The sequence below is a fragment of the Squalius cephalus genome (assembly GCF_949319135.1).
Source record: "Squalius cephalus genome assembly, chromosome: 3".
Classification (NCBI taxonomy): domain Eukaryota; kingdom Metazoa; phylum Chordata; class Actinopteri; order Cypriniformes; family Leuciscidae; genus Squalius; species Squalius cephalus.
The window spans coordinates 28,214,704-28,235,664 of NC_137124.1; the positions used below are offsets into that span (position 1 = coordinate 28,214,704).

The window sequence follows — 20,961 nt, forward strand, 5'->3', positions numbered from 1 at the left end:
AAATTAAAATGTTAAACATACAGTATGTACAATCAGTCAGATATATGTGCACTAAAATCGTTTCTCTCATCCCTCCATCCTAGAAAGGAGAAAGAAGGCCTCAGCCTGGGAAAAGAACCTCCTGTACCCCATAGTGATGCTGATCCTTCTTGCTGGAACGGTATGTGTTTTAGACTTTGCAGGGTTGAACCACAAAGTATATGACTTGCAGTTTATTTTATGAGTTGGTTTTATGTTTCTTTCTGCTGTTTATAATGCTTATGCTTGTTTTAATCTGTGCTGCTTGCAGGCGATTTCTGTTCTCCTGGTTGCTCTGAACATTGTGTACTTGCTCGTTGATGAGACGGCTATGCCAAAGGGTTCAACGGTAAGAAAAATGCATGTCAACAACCCAATACTCATCTTTTCTGGATTTTTCCTTCACTTGTTGCCGCCTCCTCTCACTACTGCTGTGTCCTGCTAAAATCATGATTTGCGTTGACACAAACTGATTTCCTGATATGCTCAGGTGTGTGCTGTAGAAGAAAAGGCTGGTCTAGATGTGTATCATGTCGCTGCTGTTTGATGCTCTTTATCAGAGTTGTGCTCCTGTTCGCTCTGCTTGATGTCAATTCAAAGGCACTCACGCACTGTACCTCTGTGAAACTCTTCACACAGACCTCATTTGTTTTAACTGGGTGTTTTGAGTACTTGAACAAAGTCCTTTCAGCCAAACTGCTGCAATGAAACCATCATTTAACCTTTGAGCAGTTATGCACTGTGAGAAGACCGTGTCAGTTTTCTCTTTTGACAAGGTAATTACAAGCTACGACTGGTTAAATTTGGGTCCAAGTCAGTTTACCACTCATTTGAGCTTGGACAGGTAAATTTAATAGTCCATGGGAACCGTTACGTCATTTCCTGTTGTTGTTTTTTTTTTGGTTTTTTTTAATGAACATTTTGTTCTCACTCTTTCCTTCCCTCCATACAATGATGCTCTTATCTCACCTTACTTCACCACTCCCACCTGCTGTCCTTGCTTTGCACATTTTCCTTTTTCTTCCCACAACAAAGGAAAGGCAGATCCCTTTTCTGGCCACGGTTTGACAGTGTTGAGCTTCTCTATTAGAGTGCCCGCTTCACATTCTAATTATTTTATTAGTGTCGATATTTGCCTTGGCATGATGCTTGACTGAAAATCCCCCAAATTACACTTGTCACAGTGTTCAGAGACGAAGGGCCCTCTTGACAGGCTGGTTTAATGGTTTATGCGTTTGATGAGCTGGACTGGTGCCATGCTTATGATCTCGTGTAACCACGACAACCCAGCAGTGGTGTCTCTACGTCTGTTTGATGGTTTTTACGTCGGGTTGGGATGTGGTGGGGCGTGGGCCTGCATTCCGCAACAATCTTAAGAGAGATTGATGCGAGTTAAGGTAACTAGGTTAACGCCGAGACCGTCAGATAAGGCAGGGTGTCGTAAATGTGGCTATGAGGTAAGGAGATCTAATGCAATGGCACTGCTTGCATTAAGCTATCTGATGCACTGTTGCTAATGACTGCCATAAAAGTCTTATTGCTGTCACTCCCCATGGATTCAGAATTATTGTCGATGCTAAAAACAGCCTCATTAATGTCCGTTTCTCATCCGAACTCATATCTCACATGTCACACGGAGCAGAAGGAGTGATGGAATGAAACAAGATGAGCGGGAAAGCAAGGGATATCATCATTTTCTTTTTGACCTCTGAACTTTTGGTAAGAGTCGACTGATGGCATTTAGCCCCTAACCTGTCAGTAAACAGCTTTCTAAAAAAGAGAGAATGTAAAAAAAAATCTAATCATGATTAGTTTTTTTTTGTTTTTTCTGTTATTATCCAACATCAGAGGTAGCTGAGGCACATCAAAACATGTAGTGTAGTTAGAACACACCTGAAGGAAGGCAAACACACAGATATCCTTAAACTCACTCAATCACAGGTGTTAAGCAGCGCCAACAAACACCTTACACAGCTCTGAGCATAAAAGGAGATTTCAGATGCCTGTCCAGTTCAATAGTATCCTTCTGTTTATGGTTAGCAGTTAAATGACAATTAAGGATGGATGTGGAGTGAAACTGTGTGTGTATACATGTGTCATATACATATGTACACACACACAGTTTCACTCCACATCCATCCTGCATAACATTACATTAACTTACATTAACCTAGATTAATAAATGCTGTTAAAAATGTTCTAAAAATATCTAATATTAACAAAATTAAACTAATTGTAAAGTGTTACAATAAGTTTAATTATACATTCATTCATACATACATGCATGCATATTAGATTAGTACTACATATTAGAGCTGCACAAGTCTGGATAAATTGGGAACTACGATTTTGTTTTGTTTAAAATAGAGATCATGATTCTGAATGGACAACTAAACAAAACATTTACTAGTGGTTCTGACAAAATGTTTATTGCTGCAGTCTATTTAAAAAATTGGTTTGAATGAATGATTCAATAGCTCAATCATAAAGACTTCACTTGTTTCATTACTGGATGAGTCCGTGTTTTTGAATGAATCTCTTGAATGAATGATTCAATAAATTCATTTTTAACAGTCACGTGTCGCCAGCTACTGGTGTAACGATGTATTTGATACAATTTGAAGCGCCAATTTACTTTCAAAAGGTGATTTACTTTATTTTGATCACTACCGTAGACATCAGTGTTTATATCCCAACTATAGACTTTTATCCCAGTACTTCTGTGATTTTACTTATTGAACCAGGAAGGTCCCATTGAGATACAATTAGCTCTTCTACCAGGGAGGCCTAGTGTGGTTGAAAAGACTGTTTGTGAAGCTGTTTCATACCTATACATGACAACTGCTCTCTCTGGCTCAGTGGCAGCCCCGACACGGATTTGAATGTTCGCTGCAGATCGTACTTGTCAAAGATTTAATAGACATGGCTGAATCATTGTCATTTAGGAATAAGATTGTGTGGGTATTTGAATCGAGATTGCGATCTTTTAATGATTAATTGTGTTGCTCTACTACATGCTATATAAATATACACTCACACAATATTATAATTATAATTCTTAGCTCTCATAGTTCCTCTGAAACACTCTCAGTGGTGTTTATGCTATTATTGAGCAAGTGAGAATGGGTTATGGTTTTATGTTTGATCACATTACCTATTTTGGTCTCATTTCGCATTAACTACAAGCTAACTTTCTTGGATGATTCAGTAATATAAAGTGAGCGTTCGATCATATTTTACAAGTCAGTGTTTAGTTAAGCTTCTCTGGTTTTTTAATCACATGTAAACTTTCTTCAGTCCTGACATCAGTATCAACAAAGCAAGACTGACATTATAAAATCTGGTTCAGATTTGATCTAATCCAGTTAAAAAGATCATCATAGATATTTGTATATGCTCTGTTGATTTTGAATTGGTCTTCTGTCAAGTGCACATCATTAGAATGAGACTGGTGATTGATTTTTATTTTATTTTATTTATTTATTTTACTTGTCAAGCCCAGACTAAGATTGTTTTACATTGATAAATTATGCCAAATAAATGTTGGCTTTTATTGTAATAATTCTAATCCAAACCTTTAGATCACATCAATGACTTCAAAAGATATTAAAGGCCTGAGATTGAAAAACTTTGTTTGCCAACGCATTTGTTTTGGTTTCTTTTTTCCACATTTTTCTCCTAATTTTTGGCAGCCATTCATTCAATGCAGCCTCTTACAGTAAGAGCACCACTGCTTTTTCATTCTTTTTTTTTTTTTTTTGTTTGAACACCTGCTCGCATATTATGCGTGTGTGAGCAGCGGTGAATTTAAAAAGATTTCTTTCATCTGCTTCCATTCATTTCTTCGCCAATTTCACTCTGTCTGTCCTCATTGGTGAGAGGGGAAACTTCGCTAATCTGAGCTTTATACGTTTTATTTCTTCATAATAGCGTTCACTCAGAACAGCTCCAAATATTTGTGCCGCTTTTTTCTGCCCACACCGCCTGAAGCACTGAGGTGTCAACACTGTAGTCTTATTTAGATTAACAGCTTCAGTTGTAACAGGAGCCTTCGCGTTGGGCATGTCGCTAAAACACGTCCACTACATGCAGTTTCTCCATGTAAGAGCATTGCCTCAGTCCAGAACCTAAACCGGCACTTATGAGAGTCATACTAAAAAATTATCATGTTCTGAAACCAAATTTTATATGGGGAAATTAAGTTTATGAAAATAACCTCTGGCAGTAACTTTCACTCTTTCTTTTGGCAGGAGAGAGATATTGGCAGTGCCTCTTTATCCACGTTTGGAGTTGCCCAGGCAGTTATTGAAATTATTCTCATGTTGTATCCTTTGCTGTGTGCGATTTCTCAAATTATGCATGAGCTGTAGTCTAGTGTTTGATCACAGATTGTGTGTGTTTAGTGAGGGGACTCAAGTTGTTTGTTTATGATTGTTGTGAGTGTGTTCTAGAGTGAAATGCTAGTAAAGGGTTTGACGAGAAACCTCTGTGTTAGTCTTAACTCTTGAACAGTTATCTGATGGTCTCGTCTGTGGTTGGCTTCTATAGCCTTCGCATCTTTCAGGAGCTCACTCCCAGAAAGGACGACACTACCATGACAACGGTAGGATCTGCAACACTGCTTCAGTTTTATGGCCTGTTGACACTTAGTCAGATGGGAAAATATTCACACAGTTCATTGTTCATGTTATTCTCTAAAAAATTTTTTAAATACCTGAATATATTGTTTAGCATCTGAATACAAATATAACCTCCCAATTATTGCATTATAATATTTTGTACTTAAATGTATAATTACACTGTAACAAGGACACCTTAAAAGAAATTTTAAGGTGCAATTTATAATATTATTATCGTGAAAAATTGGTCATGTTGCATTTAGTTATATTTTCTTTTTACCAAAGCCATTGACTATGGAATCTTTTGTCATTTTATATTTAATTTGGAATGATGGAAATGTTTCTTAGACTTGTTTTTCCTTTTCTTGTAGATCATCGGTTGCTGTGTATCTATTCTAGTGCTGAGCTCGGCCTTGCCTGTCATGTCCCGAACACTCGGTAAGGTCCTCCTTGCATGCATGCATACACTATCCTTCATAAGCATCTGTGTATTTCTTGGGGTTGCCATTAACATGCCATGCAATGTTTGTTTGTTTGTTTTTGGATACTACAATTGTTCTACATTATCCAGCTGCACTGACGAACTTGCAACTTACACATACCTGCAAACTCATTTCCACTGTTCAGATTTAACAAGTAACATTCCAGCAGGATTTGCCATAGAGATTTTACACAAGAATGGAGCGAGAAAATGGACAGACAAGCAGCCGTCACAATAGCTGCAATAAACAACATGGCAAGCTACAGAGACAGCTGTTCAAATAGCCTTGTGTGTGTGTGTTAGTGAGTGAGTACAGTGATTCATTAGGAGCTTCAGAAAAATATCATCATTTCTGCTGTGCTGCATTGAATAGATGAAAGGAGAGGTTGCATAGAGTAGTTTTTTGTTTGTTTTTGACCAGAGAATTTCATCAACTTTGTTCATATAAGCTGCTTTTCCACCGCCGAGCCAAACGGTTCTAAGAACGGTTCCAGTTATGTTCCACTTGAGCCTAGAACAGCACTGCATGATCACGAACCTTTCTGAGCCCGGAATTCTCTGCACCTTTGGCTAACCATGCCGAACCGTGCTGCTAGAATACGTGTAGTGACGTCACCACTCAGGGTTGGTCACTTATCTCTGTTGCCTGGCTACCAGTTTCTCCGTAGCTGGCTAAGCGCGCTATTTGAGCGACGTAAACACAAATTCAGAATTCAATTTCAAAAATATCTGATCATCCTCCATAACGCAGTATATTTACATCTCTCATATCATCAGTAAATAGCCAAGGCAAAGACTGACGCATTTGTATTACATTCCAAAGAGTGGCCGTTATCACCACAGTGGAAAATGAAACCACATCCATGCCGGCTGACCCTGATCAGCACAGAATGGAACGGTTAAGCAAAGAGAACGATTTGGCCCAACAGTGGAAAAGCAGCTATAGAGTCGCAAACAGACAAATTAAAACTCATTTACTATCAAATAGACTCAAAAACATCCTGCATGTGGATGAAAGATGGAAGTCCTTCAGAAATACTCAAAGGTGTGTGCGCGTGTGTGTGTGTGTGTGTGTGTATACGTGTGTGTGTGTGTGTGTGTGTGTGTGTGTGTGTGTGTGTGTGTGTGTATACATAAGCAGACTTCAGGAGCCTGTTGAAAATGTGGGAAAGGCAAACTGACTTGTGACACTGATTTTTACACAGACATTTTACAACTCTCACCTCAACACTTTTTAACGCCTAGATATTTAACTCTTGATTTTTTTTAATCTTGTGAAGGAGTAAGTTACTTGGATTTCTTTATTTTATGTAATTACTAGGGGTTTCCATAAAAAAGGAGGCCTTTGCTAAATAAATCATTTACACATGAGCAGGAAAGTGCAGTTCACCTAAAGTTTTATGCAATTGTTTTAATTCAACATGATCGTCAATGACTATAGGTTATAGACTAATGATGCACCGAAAGGAAAATTCTTGGCTGAAATGGAAATAGAAAATTCAGGATGCACTTTTGGCCAAAAACTGAAACCAAAAATAAATTAATAATCAATTAATTAATCAAACTTATTTAATAATAATAAGCAATCAAATAGCTAAAACTGAGTTTTTTTAATTTTAAATTACACATAAGGTAGTTTTTATTTCAACTTTTTAATAAAAGACTAGTTTCTACTCCAGTTTGTTGGTGAAATATAAACATTTTAAATGACAATAAGTGTAATAACTTGTTTTCATGACAGACTTATTCAAACATACATTAAATAATAAAGACTAACAGGTTGAGTAAAATATAATGAATATGTAATACAGTGCATATATTTAGCAAAATGCTCTTCTCTAGTTATTTTTTCTATCTAACTAATGAGTTTATGGACTTTGAATAGCTTTAAGGAAAATGTAACATTAAGTGTCATTGTATAGCCTACAAGCTGTTCTATTGACATCTTTCCCCAGTTGAAACTGAGCGATTACATGAGACGGGATTCATTTTTGTATGTTGTAATGTATCTTTCAGCATACCTTCTGGTGTTCACCCATGTTTATTTCGTGCTGTAACTAGTAGTAAAGAGGAGATGAGATGATCGCTTCACGTGTGCTTGATCTGTGCTGCAGCTACAGTGATCTGTCACAGCGTATTAAAGAGTGCCAAAACAACATTTATTGCTTGAATTTGTAATAAAATCAACAGAATTTTTAAGTTGAGGCTTTGCTTCATATTAAAAGTAACAAATCACAGAGCTTTTTGCAATTATTGAATGGCAGGAGGGCTACTAATGTTTAGTGAAGTTTGTTCACACATCAACAGAAAACAGCACAGTCGAAAATTTTTAGATTTAAGAAACCATACCATTACCAATTAAAACCGAGAAATGAATATCATCAACCCAGAGCTACTGTCCTGACATGTTTAACTGGTATAGCTTATCCACGTTGTGTGCACGCAACAGACGCTGAACAGTCAAAACGTGCCATTGGTGAAGCGATAATTAAATGTCTGTTTTGGACACTGATTTCGGCCCTCCAAAACCATTTCGGCCTGAAACCGGAAACAGCTTTTTCGGCCAAAAAATTTTGTTAGCCGAAATTTCAGTGCATCCCTATTATAAACCTTGTGGTATGTGATGGACTACAGGTATTATTAGATTGTATGCTATTAATTGAATTCAGGATAATGGTGTGAATGTGACTGCAGCCAAAAATCAGGCATGCACAAGAGAAACCTTTTGAGAATAAGTTCACTTCTACAGCAAATCAGCATATCCATTTCCAAGTCCTTATTCAAATAATTGGATAAATCCTGTTTATAATTTATCATTTTAAATGTGATTCTCTTTACAGCTGCCTTTAAACATGCAGTTTTAAAGTGCAGAAATTGGTCATTGCCCTCATTAACTGGTAATTAAGTCCAGAAAAGCCCTTTTAATAAAATCTAATTTATTTGTTGTTTATATTACCTCCTGCAGTCTTTTCCTTCCTTTTAGGAATGGACAAAAAACCTAAAAGGGATTTATCAAGCTGGAAATCCTAGGGAAGGGAAAAAGTGAACAGACAAAAGTGGTCAGACAAAAAGAAAAAGATGAATTAATTATAATTTATGAATCCTTTTCATTTTCTACAATTTGTTAGCAGGTTGTAGGTTTGTAAGTCTACACCGTTGAGCTTTTGCAGTACTTGGTGGATGCTGGGCATACAAAAAGGTATTTTTTAAGCTGGTTGGTCAGTCTGAAAACTACGTTTAAAGCACTTCCAACTTAGAATACATATGCTTTCCCAGGGATGAAAACTTGACCCTGTTTTACCATTTTCAACTTATGCTTTTTCGGATGATGCTTTATATTTTGAAAGTGAAACATTGAAGTTGTTTTAAGTTATCCTCAGGAGTCAGCCTGTTGTGCGCAATGTTTTATTTAGAGATAGTCCAGAAAAAGGTTGAGTTATAATGGTATTTAAAGAAGCACCCAAAAGCTGGAGAGAGAGGAGGAAAAAAGAATCATGCCCAATAGGAAAAGCCATGATGCAGTCAAGTGGAGGAAAAACAAGGAAGGCAGATTCATCCTTTCTGACACATGAAACTAGTTGAACTCTAAATTTGATGCATTTAAAGGCAAGTAATTTATAGTCAGTGTAAATTTATTTTGGTTAAACAATTATCTGAATTCAGACTAGCTTTTTGGGAGAAATGGAATGAATTTGGTTGAAAATTAGAAAATGAAACATGCAAGTATTTTCTATATATTATTTCTATGAAAAACTAAATCCTGTGCAGGAAAACCTTGTCTTTTCATGAGCTTAAATAATTTTGTAAAACAAATCTCTTTAAAATATTTTGTCATATTTATGAGGAAAACACTTTTCTTTTTTTGCATCCATGCAGTCTAAAGTGATGACCTGAGTTAATTCATTTCAGACTGCATGCTGCATTTACTATTATTAAGTTAAGCAAACACTTGTTTGGGAACTTGGCAACATAACACTCAAATTTATTTTGCACAAATACATGTCATTTGAATGTGCACATGCACCCTGTGGCTCTCTCTCTCTCTCTCTCTCTCTCTCTCTCTCTCTCTCTCTCTCTCTCTCTCTCTCTCTCTCTCTCTCTCTCTCTCTATATCTATATATCTATATATCTATATATCTATATATCTATATATCTATATATATATATATATATATATAGTACCAGTCAAAAGTTTGGAAACATTACTATTTTTAATGTTTTTGAAAGAAGTCTCTTATGCTCATCAAGCCTGCAGTTAAAAAAAAACAAAAAAAAAAACAGTAATATTATGAAATATTATTACAATTTAAAATAATGGTTCTCTTTTTTAATATACTTTAAAATGTAATTTATTTTTGTGATGCAAAGCTGAATTTTCATCAGCAAGTACTCCAGTCTTTGGTGTCTTATGATCCTTCAGAAATCATTCTAATATGCTGATTTATGATCAATGTTGGAAACAGTTGTGCTGCTTAATATTTTTTTTTTAACCTGAGATACTTTTTTCAGGATTATTTGATGAATAAAAAGTTAAAAAGAGCTGTATTTATTTAGAATAGAAATCTTTTGTAACAATATACACTACCGTTCAAAAGTTTGGGAACTAACTTTTTTTTTTTAAAGAAATTAGTACTTTAATTCAACAAGGATGCGTTAAATTGATAAAAGGTGATGGTAACGATTTATATTGTTAGAAATGTTTTTATTTTGAATAAATGCTGTTTTTATGAATAAATGCTGTTAACGTTTTACTCATCAATGAATCCTGAAAAAAGTAGTCCAAAAAATATATATTAAACAGCACAACTGTTTCCATCATTGATAATAACTGAGTATCAAATCATCATATTAGAATGATTTCTGAAGGATCATAAGACACCAAAGACTGGAGTACTTGCTGATGAAAATTCAGCTTTGCATCACAAAAATAAATTACATTTTAAAATATATTAAAAAAGAGAACCATTATTTTAAATAATGGGGTAGTTATCAGTCAAATTAATTTTTACTTTGTTTATATAGTTTTTCTTTTTTACCCAACAAACATAAGGATACTGATAAACACAAGGCACATGCATTTTTACTTCTTGCGTACTCAATCTATGGCAAATTTTTGTGAAGGAAGACAAGCATGTGAAGTTTATCTGGTTTCAAACTGAAGCCAAACACTGTCTGAAGGTTTCCTGAAGAACTGAAAAGCTCTTAAACCTATTGTTGCACCAGCGCCAATAAAGTCATGCAGATAGCAGATTTGAATAAAAAATCAAGTGCAAATGCAAATACAAAAATGAGATGAGTAAAGAAAACGGGGTTCTTAATTTTAATAATCACCCTTTATTAAATATATGAACACAGAAACCCCCTGTTAACAGTTAATGTCACGTTTCCCATTCCATGATGACTAGTAAAATAATAGCCGCGTCGCGTCTATGACAACTCGAGGTATTGCACACCGGACACGCACTTTCTCAGTTTATGGCCAGCAATATCATTATGTTTAAGGACATTATGGAATTGAGATAATGTCTGTACTATGTTATGATTATACTGTACAATTAAATACAATAGTTGCTGAGTCTGTGATCTGAACACTTTTCTGCGCTCTGTGTCGCGGCAGGATTTTGAACACGGTCCTGAGCCGTTGCTGGGCGCCGCGGACAGACGCCGAATAGAACCGCGCTGTGCCTCTCGTCCGGTGTGTGTACACTCATACAGAATGTGTTCGAATTTTAAAGACGTGGCGCTGCGCTTCTCGTCCGGTGTGCGACCACCTCTAAGGTGCTGTTTTCTTTGAAGCCGAAGAACTCTGTTGTTAATACCGGCGAGCTCAGCTTACTTTTTTCGGGTGTGGACAGAGTGTTTCACTCTAGCTGCGCGGGCGCGGACGAGCGCTGCGTCTAGAAAACGGCAATATCGCCAATACCGGTATATTGTATTGCTCTAAATTAACACGATGTCGATATTTAATGCTTTGAATATCACGATTATCGTCAATACCGGTATATTGCGACACCCCTATTTCCAAACTTTTGACTGGTACTGTATATATATGGATCATTTAGTCATATAAAACAGCAGAGTTTAACTTGTCCGTTTTGTTTCAGAAAGAATGTTATTCTCAATCAGTTTTGTGTGATGAACAATAAACAAACTTCATTCTAACTGTAATATGTCAGCAGATGTTAAGTGGCAGACTTATCTTAGGTGTTGTTATCTGATTGAGATGGAGTTGTAGTCATTTAAGTGTCTTTCAGAATTGCCTCCTTTTTATCACGTCTTCATCTTGAGCCCTCACCTGTTCTTTCAGTCCTTTCTTTCCAACCATACATTTTCCCCTTTCTTCAATCCTTTTATTCATGCTTGAGACATTGACGGTGAGTTTTAAGCCCGGGACACACCAAACCGACGCCAAAGAACTACGCTGATTAAAGCCGACTGTGTTGTCGCCTGCGTCGGGGGGAAAAGCTGCACTTGAACACACCGAGAGAACTACTGCTGACTGTCAGCTAGAATGCGCGTTCTGCGCCTGCGTGTAAATGAGACAATTGTCTATTTCTGAAGATATATTCATCTATATTCTTCATTCAAAACGGGAAACCGACGCTGCAAGCTGCAGATACACAAACCATAAACAAAGCAGTGCGTGCTTACCGTTATCAATCCTGCGAAACACTTTCTTTATTCCATTCCGCTCATGTTGATAAATTGATAAATTGAATTGAAAAATTCGCCAAGGAACACTCAGGTAAGATGATGTAACATTAGAACAGCCTTCTATCTGGACCGTTTTGACTTCTTTGCTATTTTTTGCTATTATTCTCGTGCACTGACTCGTTCACTAAGCTGAACAGCCAATCAGAGTTCCCTCCTTCACGGCCTGACGCCGATTCGACATGTCGAATGTCGAATCGGTCGAAAAAAAGCTGACGAGGACCAATTTCTGGCGACGGTGCGGAACACACTGAGGAAACTTAGTCGGCCGACGCACAAAAACTGCCCGACAGCCGTCCATCGGCTTGGTGTGTCCCGGGCTTAAAATGCCAAATCCTTTTAAGAATCTCCAACCCAAATAAACAGTCGTGGCACATATATTTCATCATGAGTTTACATTCTCATTTCACTGATGGGTTTTTTGTGCATGTGGTTCTTTTGTTTGATATTCCGTTAATTCAGAGAAAATAAAAAAACTACTTTGTTGACCCTTTTGTTGATTATAAGAAAGAGGTGGTATAGTAGAGTAAAAAACTAAAGAATCTGAGAACCATTTTTCTGTGTCTCACTTTCTGCAGGAATAACAAGGTTTGATCTCCTGGGTGATTTCGGACGATTTAATTGGCTTGGAAATTTTTACATTGTACTTTCATACAATCTTCTGTTTGCTGTGGTAACCACATTGTGTCTGGTCCGAAAATTCACGTCTGCCGTGCGAGAGGAACTTCTCAAAGCCCTTGGTAATGTATTCTGCCTGACTTCTTTCTATTATGACTTCTTACATCTTAGTTTAACCTCCAAATTTCTTTCTGCTCTACATTTCCCTCATTCCTGCACTGTAAAAAAACATATTTATCACAACTTTTTTACCTTTGTCAAATCAACTTAGATAATTAATGTGGTTCAGATAACAATGTTTTGAGCTTCTGTTGATTAAATTAATCTTCTTTGTATTAACTCAATTTTTTTATTTCAATGAACTCAATTTTAAGGCAGCTAGGTTCCCTTTTTTTTTTTTTTTAGTTAAACCAACAAGTATTTTTAACATAATGTGTGTTCTCTACATTTTCCCCCCATTCCTGTTTTCTACATCTCTTTTGTTGGACTCATGTCTCTGTCTGTTTGTATTCAGAGCAATCCACTGATTGATGATGCATAGGCTACTGTAGTTTTGGGGTCTGAAATGCTAGTTTGTCTATTAGAGAGAGAGTGAGAGAAGAGGAGATCAAATCTGAATCTTTCAAATTCTTTTTTTTTTTCTTCTTCTTTGGTTTCAGGTCTGGATAAATTGAATCTGTCAAACAGTACGACGGATACAGAGTCAGGGAAACATGCTGTCAACGGGCATCAGAAAACTTTGTGATAGAAAAATCAAGACATTCTCACACAAACACGCGTATGTGTATACAGTTGGCTTTTTCATTTTAAGAATATAGCGGTATACAGTCAGAAAGCATTAAAAACTTAAAAAAAAAATTTAATAATAGAAAAGGGATCATTAGGAAAAGATATTAATGTGAGATGCTTCTAGTGTCAAGTGTTTACCTGACGTGTGGAATGTGTCCATCACCTCATGTGAGCAGTCAATCTACTATACAGTTGTACATGCCACTGAAACTCACTGCAGAATCCTTCCAGCTGAAACCAATCTGAGATTCACAATGATTTAATTTTGGTCAATGTTTGTTGATCAGCTTGTAAATGCTTTTATTTCAGGTGAGAAAATGTTATTTCCATGCTGACCTGCACATCTAAAAGGCCTCTTGACTGCACCCTTCAATGGGGTATTATTATTATCATCAATACTTTCTCTTTGATTAGTGGAAATATTAAGTTGTTTGCCAAGCTGATTGAATTTCACATGCAATGAACCGTGCATTAGTCTCATTTAGGGCATATCATTTTCCTCCTGAATTATTGTAGATTTTGTGCCCAGATTTTTTTGAACAGTATTTTGTTAAGTTAAATAGAACTTGTTACATGTAACCGGTTTAGGCCACAAGAGCAGTTCACGTAAAAACAGCACGCACATGAAATATAAACTTTGTTGCTATCGACTGGAGAGACGCCATTATTACATGTAATCTTAGAGCTAATATTAAACTATATTACCTTAAGAATTGCAGAGCTTTGAAGTTTGGCGCTGGGAAAGAAATTGCTGCAGTGAGTGTTACTTAACATTTATATAGTTTCAAATATTTGAATACCAAATTGACTGGTTCTAATTAAAATGGCACTCATTACAAAATCAGTTCATGATAATATACAAGCAAAATGTGATCGCCCAATATTCTGACAAATATTCTGAAAGTTTGATTGTCAGAATTGGTCCATATCTGTCAAATGTCTTGCTTGACGTATAAAGTATTGTTATTCTGTGTCTGCCATTGAATATGTTTACATTCAATTATGCATACATGATCAATTATTATTTATTAGATGATCAATTATAAATGAGGAAGCATTATGATTTGTTTCCTCATGCTGTACTGTGACAATTCAGGTTTGTTGGATGTGACAGAATTAAGTAATGGGAATTGACAAGGAAACTCCCCAAACGTGTGCCTTACTCAAAATGTTGGCATATTCTGGGTAGTATTGGAATGTTACTATCAGTGGAGGATCCTAGCTGCCAAATTTCTATTTGCACTGCAATTGCTCTTGATTCCATCGGTAGGCAAAGTTCAGAAGTGGACATTATGGGTTTGAGTCACTACCAACAACCAGCTTAATATCTTGTTGTGTTTACTTGAATTGGTTGCGGCAGATTGTGTTTAGGAATGTTTCGACCTGCCACTCACTCTCGGTAATATCACATCAATGATTTAACACATTAAATGGATTGTAGTGTACAATAGTCTAGAATTAGGGAGGCAACAAAAATTAAATGACTGTAGAGAGATTCTTCTCTGTTGTTATAGTAAAAATGCACCAAATATTTTGGGGGAAGGTGAGGCACAATCTTGGGATTAAGATTCCTGTTCTCAAATCTGCTGCTACTTCCTCCACAACCTTTGATACTATGCTATTCTACATGTATTACACAAAGTGATTTTTTTTTTTTTTCCCTTGTTGGGAGAGCATATAACCAGTACATACATCCTTTGAACTTGGTTATCGCTGCAGAGCTTGTTTGCCTTATTTCAGCATCACTAGCAAAACAGCCTTCAAACATCTAGTCTGTACCTCTGAGGCTGCTTTGCTTTTTGCAAATGGAAGATTATTATATCCATGAACATTAAACGTTTTTTCCACTCTCTCTCCTGCTGGATTTTCGGCCAGCTTAGCCTGTTTGGCCTTGTGAATTACTGGCATATGCAGATTAGAGGTGACACTCTTACATTATGTAGGATCATGTATATAAAGGCTGTGGAAACAGGACTGCAGAGCCACACGAGTCGGTTACATGCCTAATAAAGCTTATTGTGCGGTGAAATGAATGTGAAGTCCGAGCTGAGACAGTAGAAAGCAGCAGGACTTATTGAAGGGCAATGAAATGCTTTGCAGCAATGAAATACAGTGTCATAGAAACTTTTTTTTTATTATATTATTATTTTGCTTTAACTTTAACTTTGTTGAAATGTTACTGGTCACACATTTATTGTACAATATGCTCTGTATAGTTTCCAAACATTCCCATTCTGAGGACAAAACCAACAGGCTAAAAAGAATATGTAGACCATAAAAAGAACATTTGATGTAAAGCTGCATAGACATCATGTTTACTCTTCATTGTCTCTTTAACTATGACAAGCCTCATACTAATGTAAATTATGTATGTACATGTATATACAGTATATTTCTCTTTTTATTTTTGTAGAATGTAGATATGAAACAGGCTCTTGAGCCTCATTCATACTATGCTTTTTGTGGAAAAGGCCAGACAATTAGTCTCTCAGCATTTGTTTATTGTTAAAAAAAAAAAAAAAATCACCTCTGATGCCTTAAACAGGCTTTCTAGGCTTTTTTCCGTTTTCGTCTCCTGTTGTCCGGTAGTGAGGAGACGAGCTGTGAGATGTGTAAATGAGTGAAAGAGTGAGACAGACTGTTAGGGATGCACGACGATATATCAGCCACCATGTTGGTATCGGCCGATATATGATCCTTTTTAATGTTATTGTTGTCGACCTGATACGAAATTTTGGCCGATTAAAGCCGATAATGTATTATTTCCTTCATCTGAGACACTTCAGATGCGCACTGTTTGCCATGATGGGTTTGAATCGCTTGAAATATGATTGGAAACACTTTGAAAAGGACACCGTTAAGAGGAACATGTGCAGCGCAAGTCTGTCATATAGGCTACATAAAATTATAATGAGAAGTGAACAAAACTGTGAAAGAATGTTGGAAATTCTTTGTACGCCCGTGTTTTAGTGTATTGTTACAGGAAAAGCGCATCCACAGAAGAGTTACACCTTCATCGTGACTTTAAGTTTGCTTGTGCATCCGCAGCCTTTTGGTTTGTGCAATTATAAGTTGTAATATGTTTATTTTGTGTATATATCTGATTTATCTCATGTAGGATGCATTTGGTTAAGAATTAAGGGGTTAGTAAAGCGTGCCGGTGATCATCTTCAGCTTCAGCACGTGCAGCTTAAACAGCAATGCATGACAATAATAACTATGACTGGGACTGTCATATTACATAACATTATAATGAGAAGAACACTATTGTAAATAAACGTTGTGAATTCATTGGGTTTAGTTGCCATGTTTCAGCGCGTTGTTGCGGGTAGAGCGTGTCCTCAACAAGGAGTTACATATTCATACTAGCACATAACTTAGTTCATGTTCACTTGTGCATTTGCATCATTTTGTGCAGATATAATTTGTAATATTATGTTTATGTAGCATAAATATCTGATTAATCTCATGTAGGCTTAAAGCGCTTTAGTTTCCCATTCAGCTTTTCAGCTTCAGCGCACTCGGCTCAAATAGCAAGGCTGTTATTTGAAACAATAATATTCATTTTAGATGTTTCCTTTTCAAAAACAGTGATGCATTATTAATAATAACTAGCACTTTTGTTTCTCTCGTATTATTTTCATCAAAAATATGGTTTAATTAAAATAATTTCATTATTGTCCGCGCGTTGGCTATTCCATTTTATTTATACATGGCATATGTATTTTTATTCTTTATACACAAGTAATGTTGTCCAATGACTAGTTTGCATTATTTAGGAAGTATTTTATTTTATTTATTTATTTTTTATTTTATTTTTTTTGGATAAAGAAATTTGGCCATAGGAGTGTAAATTCATTTTAAAACTTGCACTGGTTCAAACTAGGCTACTGAACTGTATATGTTTGATTTATGTTGAAGTGCTTGGGACATGGCTTTTAATTGTGAGACTTTTGTTTTTGTAATCAGGCTCTCAAGAATTATATAAAAATGTGGATTTAGGTTTAGATTTATTGGTCAATATATCGGATATCGGCTATCGGCTTTCAAATTTCGGCCAAATTTTCATATCGGTGCATCCCTAGTTAAGTGTGTGTAACTTTTTATTGACTAATTCACTGTGATTCCCTCTTGTCAATAACATGGCATACCAAAACGACTGGGTGCGTCTTTTTAACTCAAACTGGCCAAAGGCAAAAGAACCTGTCAGGGCTCTGATATGGAATATTAATGTTTGGGGAGGAAACATTTTAAGAAATATATTGTATTTTGTGGAAAGTTGAAGGATTCAAATGAGGGACACTGAATACAAAGCCTGTGGAATGGTCATTTAAAATTGACACCTCAAAAATGGGTTCTGTGGTTCAATATGTTGCATTGTTTTTGTATTTTTATTGTCATGGATTTAACAAAGTTTCACGTAAAATACCTTTTCCTCCTGTTGATTTGCACAAATAATATTTTGTAAGAAAATATCTGGGGAATAAGTGCATGTTGTCAATAATTGTGTCATTGAAGTAAGCTTTTAAGCTTAATTTTTGTGTGTGTGTGTGTGTGTGTGTTTGTTTGTATCACTTTTGTCTGCACAAAGTTTGTAATGCCAGAACATGTTGTGTCATTAACTATCAATACTGTCTGGACAAGATGCTAAATTCTACTCTTTTGTTAATTCTATTTTAGTTTAATTGGCTTTTTGAGGGATGTTGCTGTGCCAGGCTTCACACCTGGTCCTACTTTATGCAGCACAAGGACTGGTGTGTTAGTTGGTGTGTTTCTCAAAATAGAGGCATTTGCAGTGATGTACTAGAATTAACTGTGAAAGAAAACGAAGCCTATTCATTCCATACTCTGTTTTTCTGCTTCAGTTGTTCATCTCTCTTTCCAATCCTCAATCCCATCGTCTGTACGACATTGTTGAGCTACTAAACTACACACTACGTCAAGGATGCTGTGGTATTTTTGGTTCATCAATCTGTCAAACTCTGAGAGACAGCGTTTCACTAGACAGTGGCCTGTCTACACACCAAAACAACTTGTTTGTTCATCATAGGTTAAATGTCTGTGGTGTGCAATGTCTGGTCTCATTTGAATTCTCATTTTCAGCTCTACGGAAAGATTAATTCTGTTTCTGTTTCTGCCTGTTGATTCTTTTACATGTGTGAATGTATTTTCAGAATGTTCTTTTTCCTGTATATGTCTGTGAAGCAAAATGTTCAGATTATCTTTAGGTTACTTTGTATTTAATTTCAGTTTTACAATAAAGTTTGTGGTTTTGACACAATTTTTATTTTATTTACATTTTTTTTGGACTGTATCATAATGTAGGACCTCAAATTCACATTTTAACTGATGTGGGAGAAGTTTAATTAGTCTCTTTAAGTAAATACACTGGAACATCAGGACTACGTAATAAATATAGTGAGCTTCAATTCAAAACGAGCATTTTAGCGTAGTGTGACCGGCAGAGAGGACATTTGGGTTTCACCTCCTGGCAGAAAAGCTCATAGGCCTGCAGACAGGGTTTGTGGAAGAGATGGGAACAGGACAATAATAGGACATTTCTGTCTTCCTTCGATGAGCCGTTGTGTGAGCTCAAGCGGTTCAGGCAAATGGGGCAGTCCTGAACGCCTCGCTGGACAGCCTAGTGGAACCAAGAAAAATAATCATTTGTAGTGTCAATTTTTAGGAGATTGTGTAATTCAAAAAAGTAATTTCAGTATCAGGAAAGAGCTTCCCAGTGGAAAACATTATCGGTGAGTAATCAGACTAAGTATGTGAGAACAAACAGTAATGCTGCCTGCTAATGATTTATGTGAGAATTACAGTGATAATGCTTAAAATGCATATATACCCATCCAGTTGCTTTCAAGAAGGTGCTAAAATGTCAACGACATCATATATATCATCCAGTATCCATTTGCAAATTTAACCAATTGTCTAATAGGATCGAAAATTAATTGTCCACTACCCATAAAATGTGTTATCAGGGACAATTCTTGACGTTTAAGAGACTATAACCATTCAAAATGCATGATGATTTATGCTGGTAAGAAGAAACCACTGTGACACTGACACCAGCAATTAGTAGGTGCAACTGAATCAGTTGCTATTCAGATTCAAAGATGATCAAAATTGCTGCTATGCATCTATTGATCAAATGCTCTTTGACCTATATCCATTTACATATTTTTTTAATTACTAACTGAAAATTCAAACTGACTATCACTTAGAATGAATGAATCTGACAGTACCATGCTTAGTGCCAAATTGTTCTAGATGTCCCCTGGTTAACTGTGGGACAAATATCTATACACTACTGTTCAGTTTGGAATAATAAAGTTTTTTTTAAATATTTCTGAAAAAAGTATCTTATGTTCACCAAAGCTGATAACAAATGATAATAAATGAATTTATTCCCGTGGTGACAGCTGTATTTTTCATTATCGTTACTCCAAGTCACCAGTGTCATATGATCCTTCAGAAATCATTCTGATATGCTGATTTGCTGCTGTATTATCAATTTCTAATGGTACTCAATTATTAATAATGGATCTTAATATTTTCAATGTTGAACGCAGTTTTTGCTGCTTAACATTTTGAATGGAAAAATTTGAATGGAATTGTATCACGGTTTCCAAATTATTAAGCAGCACAACTATTTTCAACATTGAAATGTTTCTTGAGCAGCAAATTGACTGATTTCTGAAGGAGCATGTGACACTGAAGACTGGAGTGATGATGCTGAGAATTCAGCTTTATCACAAAAAAATATATATATACAATTTAAAATCTATACAAATAGAAAAAATGTATATAAAATTGAAATAATATCTCACAGTATTACTGTTTTTACTGTATTATTGAAATGCAGCCTTGGTGAGCTGAAAGAGACTTCTTTCAACTGCATTTAAAAAAAATCTTAATTATTCCAATCGTTTGACCGGTAGTGTAATGTTATTTGGTATTTAATTATCAAACTATATTCTTCTATTATTCCCTTGAGTTAACAAGCGAATCATTTGCTTTCTAGGCCTCTGAAATGCTGATGTTCCATGTCACAGTCATGAACAGACACACGCCTCGTTCCGTGAGAGTGTTTTCCTATTACATTATCAGGGGAAAATGATTAGCAGATTTATGACCTCGTATCACAGTTGAGATTCAGTTGAGTCTAACAGAAGGTAGGTGTGCAGCCATAATCATTAACTGACTGTCAGCTTCCTTTATTCAGCGAAGGCCAATTGCTTTGCACAAGAACGTTTCATAATTGTTCGTTCTGTTTGCCTGGGTGGGAATGGGTTGGTTCTGACTTGAACTCTGCTAACTCTAGGTTTGAGTCTCAAGTTATCTCCCGACCTCTCATCCAGAAGATAAAAAATGAGCATTTTCTTTTTTAGTGGATCACCGCCATTGGCTGCCTCAACACAATAACAATGAGACCCACTGAAATGCCAAATCTTTTCTTCAGCTCGCATGTAATGAAAGGCTAGGCGTGCATTATCCACACAGCTTGTGTTTTTTAGTAAACACAGTGGATTATTTCTGCTCATTCATTAGCAAGGTAAACAATCATCTCATGGAGGGTTTGATACTGTTGAATTGGAACATCTGTGCTGCCAGTGCGGCTCGAGCGTTTTGGGACAGGTGGCGGCATGTCGGGCTAAGGGCAGGACCGAGGAGCGACTGCAGAGAGGGATTAGAGGCATTGACGAGCTGCTCTTTTAT

General features: G+C 36.3%; 2 protein-coding genes across 8 annotated transcripts in view; one reads left to right on the top strand and one right to left on the bottom strand.

Moving 5' to 3' along the window:
* Nucleotides 1-18,515, top strand: part of lmbr1 (limb development membrane protein 1) — a 41,394-nt gene extending 22,879 nt beyond the window's left edge. For 2 of the 7 annotated variants that reach the window (XM_079867412.1, XM_079867415.1), the window contains 7 exons: nt 84-160; nt 290-367; nt 4,269-4,342; nt 4,531-4,621; nt 5,009-5,075; nt 12,408-12,569; nt 13,107-15,743. In XM_079867412.1, the coding sequence (XP_079723538.1) occupies nt 84-160; nt 290-367; nt 4,269-4,342; nt 4,531-4,621; nt 5,009-5,075; nt 12,408-12,569; nt 13,107-13,192 (635 nt within the window). In that variant the 3' untranslated portion in view covers nt 13,193-15,743. Of the gene's footprint in view, nt 1-83; nt 161-289; nt 368-4,268; nt 4,343-4,530; nt 4,622-5,008; nt 5,076-12,407; nt 12,570-13,106; nt 15,744-17,916; nt 18,003-18,101 lie in introns of those variants that run through there. The other 5 variants (XR_013820675.1, XR_013820676.1, XR_013820674.1 and 2 more) reach the window with 5 other exon arrangements.
* A 49-nt stretch (nt 18,516-18,564) lies between these two features.
* rnf32 (ring finger protein 32) overlaps nt 18,565-20,961 on the bottom strand; it is a 28,367-nt gene continuing 25,970 nt past the window's right edge. The window contains exon 8 of the mRNA XM_079865225.1: nt 18,565-18,877. Within this exon, the coding sequence (XP_079721351.1) occupies nt 18,662-18,877 (216 nt within the window). The 3' untranslated portion in view covers nt 18,565-18,661. The remainder of the gene's footprint in view (nt 18,878-20,961) is intronic.